The sequence below is a fragment of the Pinus tabuliformis genome, chromosome 1_1 (assembly GCF_031772625.1).
Source record: "Pinus tabuliformis cultivar Carrire ecotype Pingquan chromosome 1_1, CPIR1, whole genome shotgun sequence".
NCBI classification, from domain to species: domain Eukaryota; kingdom Viridiplantae; phylum Streptophyta; class Pinopsida; order Pinales; family Pinaceae; genus Pinus; species Pinus tabuliformis.
In genome coordinates, this window is record NC_142297.1 from 488,273,390 (window position 1) to 488,281,309 (window position 7,920).

A 7,920-nucleotide genomic window follows, 5' to 3' on the forward strand; every position below is an offset into this window, starting at 1 on the left:
GGCAGATCAAGGGGGAAAAGCAGGCGATGACGAACACATTAGTCTTGCCTCCGAATCAGGAGAAGAATTAGAAGAAAGAGAATCTGAATCAGACAGTTCTCAAATCTCTCCTATCAAAACATCCAGGGGCCGAAAATCCAAGAAGAAACAAAGAGAGGAGAAAACCTACATGGATGTTCTCCAAGGTTCCCAGAAAACCCTCAAGGGAATGATGAATACCAGATCCGGGCGCAAGAATAACAAGGCTCCAAAAGGAGCCACTCCCCCCCTCTCCAGTAAATAATGAAATACGTCTCCTGGAATTGCAGAGGATTAGGTAGCAGGTTGAAAGAAGAGGCCCTGAAAGACATTGTAAGGTTGCATATGCCTGAAATCCTTCTCATCCAGGAGACAAAGATGGAGGACTCTCTTCTCCTCCAATCCAGCAAAACATTCTGGCGCAAAGGCCCTGGAAGAGCTGTCAGTGCTAGAGGTGCCTCTGGTGGGATCGCCTCCTTCTGGGACAGCTCCAAATACGACTTGATTCAAGAAGAAAGTGGCCAGCACTGGATTTTCACTCAACTCCTTCACAAAGATTCTGGTCAACAAGTAAGTTTATTTAACCTTTATGCTCCAGTCTTGCCATCGGAGAAAAAAATTTGCTGGGACTCGCTCCAGTCCTTTCTTGTTTTGCACAATCCAGGAAATATCATTATTGCAGGGGATCTGAACGTTACTCTAGCTGCTGAAGAGAAAAAAGGTGGTTCACCTGTAAGGGACCCTGCCAGAGAATGGGTAGAAGACATCATGAACGATTGGGATTTGGAGGACATCAAACCTTCAGCCGGGAAATATACTTGGTCTAATAAAAGACTAGGTCCCAGCCATATAGCAGCTCGCTTGGACAGATTCCTTGTCCAAACCTCCTTCCTCACTAATGGCCTAATGACCTCATCCAAAATTCTGCCCAACTGCACCTCTGACCACAAACCCATAAGTCTGGAACTCTCCGTGGATAGATTTCTTGGTCCCATTCCATTTAGATTTAGCCCTTTATGGATTCAGCAAGAGGGGTTCAATGAGGTGGTTGCTGAAGTCTGGAACCGGAAAATTCAGGGTTCCCCTTTCTTCGTGTGGGAAGAAAAATTGCGGGCTCTTAAGAGAAAGCTCAAGGAATGGGCAAAAGCTTTGAAAACTCCTGCTGCCAATCGAAAAGAGTCTATAGAAAATCTTGCTGCCCTCCAATCCTCAATGGAGAATTCAGATATTACCCAAAGTCTGCTCCAAAAAGAAGTTGAGTTACAAAAAGCCTTTCATAAAGCCAGTAGGGACGAAGAGGAGTATTGGAGACAGAAATCTAGAAACTTATGGTTACAAGCCGGCGATAAAAATACTAGTTTCTTCCACAAACATGCCGAAGCCCGAAAGCAATACACAAATGTTTCAGAAATCCGATTCCAAGATACAGTGGTTAATGATTTTGAGGGCCTAAAGAGAGCAGCATTCTCCTTTTTTAAAGACCTCTATTCAGCTCCTGATTACCAGCCTATAGATCCCCAAGCATATCCGTACAATCTGATCCCCTTCTGTGTGCAAGACCCCGTCAATAATATGCTGACTGCCCCGATCAGCATGGATGAGCTCAAGAAAGCTTTGGATTGCATGGACCCGGATAAAGCGCCAGGGCCTGATGGGTTCACTGTCAGGTTCTTTCAGTCTTGCTGGTCAATTATCAACAAAGACCTTCTGAGAATGGTAAGGAAATCCCAATTTTGTACTAAGATAGGAGGCAGCACCAATTCAGCCTTCCTGGCTTTGCTTCCGAAAGAAAAAGGAGCTTCTGAGTTCAGTAGATTCCGCCCCATTTCGTTGTGTAATACTAGCTATAAACTTATTACCAAAATAATATCCATGCGCCTCAAGAATATATTGCCGGACATCATACCGGAGAACCAAGGAGGCTTCATCAAAGGGAGAAAGATACTGGATAATATTGTACTGGTTCAAGAGGCAGTACATTCAAGTGTCCAGAGAAAAGAGAAAGGAATGGTAATAAAACTAGATCTGGCTAATGCCTTTGACAGGGTGAGGCATGACTTTCTGTTTGCAGTTATGACAAAAATGGGCTTTTCAACAAAATTCACAAATTGGGTGAAAGCCTGCATCGCCTCTCCTTGGATTGCTCCGCTGGTAAATGGAAGATCAACTGAATTTTTTACAGCTTCAAGGGGATTAAGGCAAGGCTGTCCGCTGTCCCCGCTTCTCTATGCCATTCAAGCCTCAGTGTTGAGTTTCCAGCTCGACTACTGTCAGCAAATCCAAATTCTGCCAGGTCTCAGAATGGTGCAAAATGTCAAAGAAATAAACCATGCTCAATTTGCCGACGATACTCTGCTACTAGGTGGAGCGAGTATTATTTCGGCCAATTCTTTCAAAAAGGAACTGGACATCTATAAGGAAGCATCCGGCAGCAAGATTAACTACTCAAAAAGTACAATCTATGGCTGGAATTGCTCAGCTAAAAACCTTGCTGATATAGCTAGGCTTCTTAAAATGAAAATCTGTCAAGACTGGGATTCTTTCAAATATCTTGGGATCCCAATTTTCAGATCCATCCCCAAAGTTTCCCATTGGATGCCCCTTTTGGACAAGCTCAAACTCAGAATTAATGCCTGGGGAGCCTCCTAGCTGAACACTGCTGGGAAAATTATCCTTATAAAATCTGTCTTAACAAGCATGCCTCTGTTTCAGCATTCCATTCTCCTCGCCCCCAAAACCTTTCTCAGTAAAATGGATGGTATGCTGAGAAGATTTCTGTGGGAAGGGGGAAAAAACAACGAAAGAAGGCTTCATTTAGTAAATTGGGATACCATTAAGAAACCTTTCATAGAAGGAGGTCTGCAAATTAGAGACTCGGCTGCCCAAAATCTCGCTCTTGGCTCAAAAATATTGTGGAATATTGTGGCAGGAAAAATAAGCTGGAGCAAGAAAGTGCTGTGGAAGAAATACTTTCAAGGTCAACGATTGAGATGTCTTGATCTTCCTCCAAAAAATTCCAAAGGCTCCCCAATATCCAAACTTTGTATCGCTGCTCTGGACAACTTCAGCCTCAACCTCTATTGGATCCCAGGTAATGGGAAAAAAATAAGAATTTGGAATGATCAGATTCTTGGAGACCAGCCTCTTCATCATATAAAAGGCCTGGCAAATATTAAGCTATGGTTGCATTCCAACAACAAGGAAACTCTATGGGACATAACCAACTGGACGGAGGATGCTGAAAGAAGATGGGACAGCTGGAATCTCGGGGAGGTGCCACACCATTTGCAATCTGAAGCTTCTTTACTGTTAGACAATCTGCAAGGGAAATCACCATTATCAGCAACAGCCAAGGATAAAAGAGGGTGGGGCTCCCATACTGGCTCCTACTCGGTAGCTGAAGGATACAAAAGTTTAATTGCTGTCCCGAATGTCCCTCCAGACCCAACGCAATGGAAATTCATATGGAACTTTCCTTCTCTCCCTAAAATAGACTTTTTCTGCTGGACACTTGCTCATAATAGTATTCTCACAGGAGACAATCTGAGAAAACGGGGAATGGAAGGGCCCTCCAGATGTCCATTATGTATATCAGAGGAAGAAACAGCTGAACACCTGTTGCTGCTGTGCCCCTTTGCCAAGGCAGTCTGGAAAGGGGTCCTGAGTTCAAGGGCGGACAAGATTGAGCTACCAAGAAGTGTGCCATCCCTGTTCTACGAGTGGGCCAAGCTTCCTCCAATCTGCACCAACAATAAAAACCTCCTTAGGACTGCTTGGATGTGGACCCCTAAATACATATGTTGGAAATTATGGCTGGAAAGGAACAACAGAATCTTCAGAGGAGAAATCTGCACTGTAAACAATGTTATATCCAAAATTAAAGCTTTATTGGGAGAGACTTTGGAAGCTAAGCCAACCCTAAGGAATGAAGTAAAGCTGGACAATGAGGAGGAGCTGTGGCTAAAAGAAATCGTTCCAAATAATCAACCCATCCCTACTATTCCAACCACTTGCCATGCTAAGTGGGAAATCCGTATGGAAGAAAAGGAATTTCTAAAGTGGAGATCGGCACTAGATGACCATTGTCTTTTCTTCGACGGGGCTTCTAAAGGCAATCCAGGAGCTGCGGGTGGAGGTGGAGTGCTGCTGAAACCCGATGGGTCTACTTTACTCAAGTACCATTGGGGTCTGGGAATCGAATCAAATAATAGAGCTGAGGCTCTAGCTTTGTGGCAGGGGCTGACTCTGGCTCTAAAACGGAACATTCAAACATTGATGGTCTTCGGAGACTCTCGGCTCATCATTCAAGCAATGAATTCTCCTTCGAATCAGTGGCAGATTCATTTAGGCCGAATTCTAAAGAAAATAAGACCCATGCTGGCTAAGTTTCAGAAAATCTCCTTCTACCACATTATGAGGCAGCTTAATTCTCAAGCTGATTTTGAAGCCAACCTTGGAGCTGCCAGAAGCCAAAGAACCCTATCAGTCAATTTGGAAGATTCTCTCTGCATCATCCCATAATCGGATTAACCAGTAATTCTGTTTTAACACAGAAAACCCAGAATTTGCTTGCTGGAAATGGTGTTCCAGCAACACAGTTATTTTATCAGTTGCTGAAACTGGTGTTTCAGCAACGCCGCTCGTGGTGTTTCAGCAACGCAAAATTTTGACGTCAGGCTCTGTACATTCAATCGGACAGCTGCCCATTTCGCACGGCTCTTTCTGCTCCAGGGGAAATTGCTTTGACAAAGCTCAAGCTGATTTTGAAGCCAACCTTGGAGCTGCCAGAAGCCAAAGAGCCCTATCAGTCAATTTGGAAGATTCTCTCTGCATCATCCCATAATCGGATTAACCAGTAATTCTGTTTTAACACAGAAAACCCAGGAATTTGCTTGCTGGAAATGGTGTTTCAGCAACACAGTTATTTTATCAGTTGCTGAAACTGGTGTTTCAGCAACGCCGATCGTGGTGTTTCAGCAATGCAAAATTTTGACGTCAGGCTCTGTACATTCAATCGGACAGCTGCCCATTTCGCACGGCTCTTTCTGCTTCAGGGGAAATTGCTTTGACAAAAATCAAGGCGTTGGAAGGTTAGAATGAAGACTAGAGATGGAAAACGATTTTCATACTCCCAAGTGGAAATAGCTCATATCCGATTCGCTCCTCTGGCAACAGAGTTAGAGGAAGGCTCCAGAAAGGCATACTCAGGTTGTCAGAATCAGCTGGTAACATCAAGGTAAAGAACCATCCGGCAGAGATACAGCGTTGCTTCTCCAAAAGACGACCCTGAATCAAAGATTGATCATGGAATCGTGGACTTCATGAACTTAGAGAGAAATGAAATTGAGAAACTCAATCCAATGTAAATGCAAGCGGCAGCTGTTTTGCCGCCTTTTAAATAAAAATCTAACCGTTAAAGTCAAAAAAAAAAAAAACATCTTTTATAACCTGAATGGCTTCATCAAGAGGAATCTTGGTGAATAAGGACACTACGTCAAAGCTAACAAGGATGTCATCACGTTCTATCCTCTAATTTTTAATAAGATTCACAAAATCATGGGAGTCTTTGATGAAAGAATCAGTATTCCCGACAAGGGGCTTAAGTATTTTAGCAACAATTAATATTTTTAAACAAAGTTGACATTCATCTCATCCTTAAATCTGCTCTCCTCATAACTATTTAAAACCCTCAATTAAGCTCTTCTACTATCAACATTCAAGAAGTCCTGGTGATGGATCCCGGTTGGGATTTGAAATGTTGACAGAAAATGGTTTTCACTGTGGATTCTCTGGTAACTAATAAAGATATATACCACAGATGTCGTAAATCCAGAATGATTACTATTTTTAATTATTAATTATAATAATAATTATGACTATTATTATTAAACAATTATTATTTATAAATAACTAGTACTTAGTTACAAGATCTATTAATTAATTAAACTAATAATAAAAATTAAACATTTAGTAGTAAATATTTATAATAATGATTACTATTTTTAATTTATTAATATTAATTATTAAGATTATTATTGTTAATCAATATTAAGATTTAGTTATATTAAGATTAAGGATTAATATTTGATTAAGATTAAGGATTAAGTATTTATTTAATATTCCATTAATAATTGGATTTAATAATAATAGTTTTTAAATACTTTAAAATTAATAAATTAACTCTTCAATAATTATTCAAAATTACATTAAAAACTTAAAAATGACGATAATAATAAATATTATTAAACAAGTCGGCCTTCATCTCATTCTTAAATCAACTCACATCATAACTATTTAAATCTCTCATCTAAGGTCTTCTACTATGAAGTCCTGATGATGGATCCTTGTTGGGATTTGAAACGTTGATGAAAAATGGTTTTTATTGTGGGTTCTCAGGCAACTAAGTCAAAAAATATACTATTAATTGTTAATGTTTTTTTGTAGATTTAAAAATGACTATTAGCCATTTAATTATGAAAATATAGTAATGTCTTTTTACTTCGTTAAATTATAAATTTTAAGGTAAGGAGTCATTGTAATAGTTTATCAATGGAAGAAACAATTCTTTTTCACTTGCTTATTCAAAGAAAAGCCTCCAAATGAACATGCTCTAATACAATAACAATATTTGACATCTCCCATAAAATGGGCTCTATCATCATTCATAAGTGCATGAAAAAACTTATCCCCAATAACTATTGACTTTAATGAATGAACTATATTACATTTATTGCATGGTAACCACATACTAGTGGATCTTTTTTAATAATAACCAACATAGTGGACATAGTCTTACATCACATGATATGATCATTATACATATATCATTATTAACTCTAACATGCCCTACAACTACCCTACATACCTATGGGGATTCCACTATTACATCGTCCTTTGAAAATAATTGCCCTTAATGCTGGTACCTATAATGTACATCCTAATATCAAAGTTCATGTACACGTGTTTACTTATTTTCAATATTAAATTTTATTTTCTCCAAATGAACATGCTCTAATACAATAACAATATTTGATATCTCCCATAAAATGGGCTCTATCATCACTCATTAAAATGGGCTCTATCATCACTCATAAGTGCATGACAAAACTTATCCCCAATAACTACTGACTTTAATGAATGAACTATATTACATTTATTGCATGGTAACCACATACTAGTGGATCTTTTTTAATAATAACCAACATAGTGGACATAGTCTTACATCACATGATATGATCATTATACGTATATTATCATTAACTCTAATATGCCATGCAACTCCCCTACATACCTATGGGGATTCCACTATTCCATCGTCCTTTGAAAATAATTGCCCATAATGCTTGTACCTATAATGTACATCCTAATATCAAAGTTCATGTACATGTGTTTACTTATTTTCAATATTAAATTTTATTTTCAATATTAATAATGTATTAATATTTGTAAAATTAGAATATCATATTTGCAAAACAATCATAAAATCGATTTAGTATTTATAAATATTAATCTTGAAAAAAAACCTTTTAAAAATAGATTTTATTTATATAACTTAAAGTATTGTTTTATTTTGATTACAAAAATTATAAAAGATAAATACAAGAAAATTGGTTTAATAATAAATATTGATATATTAGACTTTTGTGTTTAAAGACAAAAGATATGCATTAAAAGTCATTTATAACTACAAGCATACACACATAAAAATTCATTCATATTTATATCTAAAGTGGATATTACTAGTGCAACCATATAAACTAAATAGTTGTTAATTTTGATAGACATCCATTCATAATAAGCATCAAAACACACACTTCATAATACTTCTCAAGTTTCTAAAATTAAAAAAACATAAAAATGAACTAATTTATAACTTTACTTAAAACAACAAATATACATGTG

The 7,920-nt window shown here is 38.1% G+C and overlaps 1 protein-coding gene across 1 annotated transcript; it reads left to right on the top strand.

The window, feature by feature from the left end:
- Nucleotides 1-924: 924 nt before the first annotated feature.
- LOC149213912 (uncharacterized) lies at nt 925-4,539 on the top strand. Its single transcript, XM_089389210.1, has 3 exons — nt 925-1,685; nt 2,064-2,389; nt 3,110-4,539. Exons 1-3 carry the CDS (start codon nt 925-927, stop codon nt 4,537-4,539), a joined length of 2,517 nt encoding a protein of 838 aa, XP_089245336.1.
- The last annotated feature ends 3,381 nt before the right edge of the window (nt 4,540-7,920 follow it).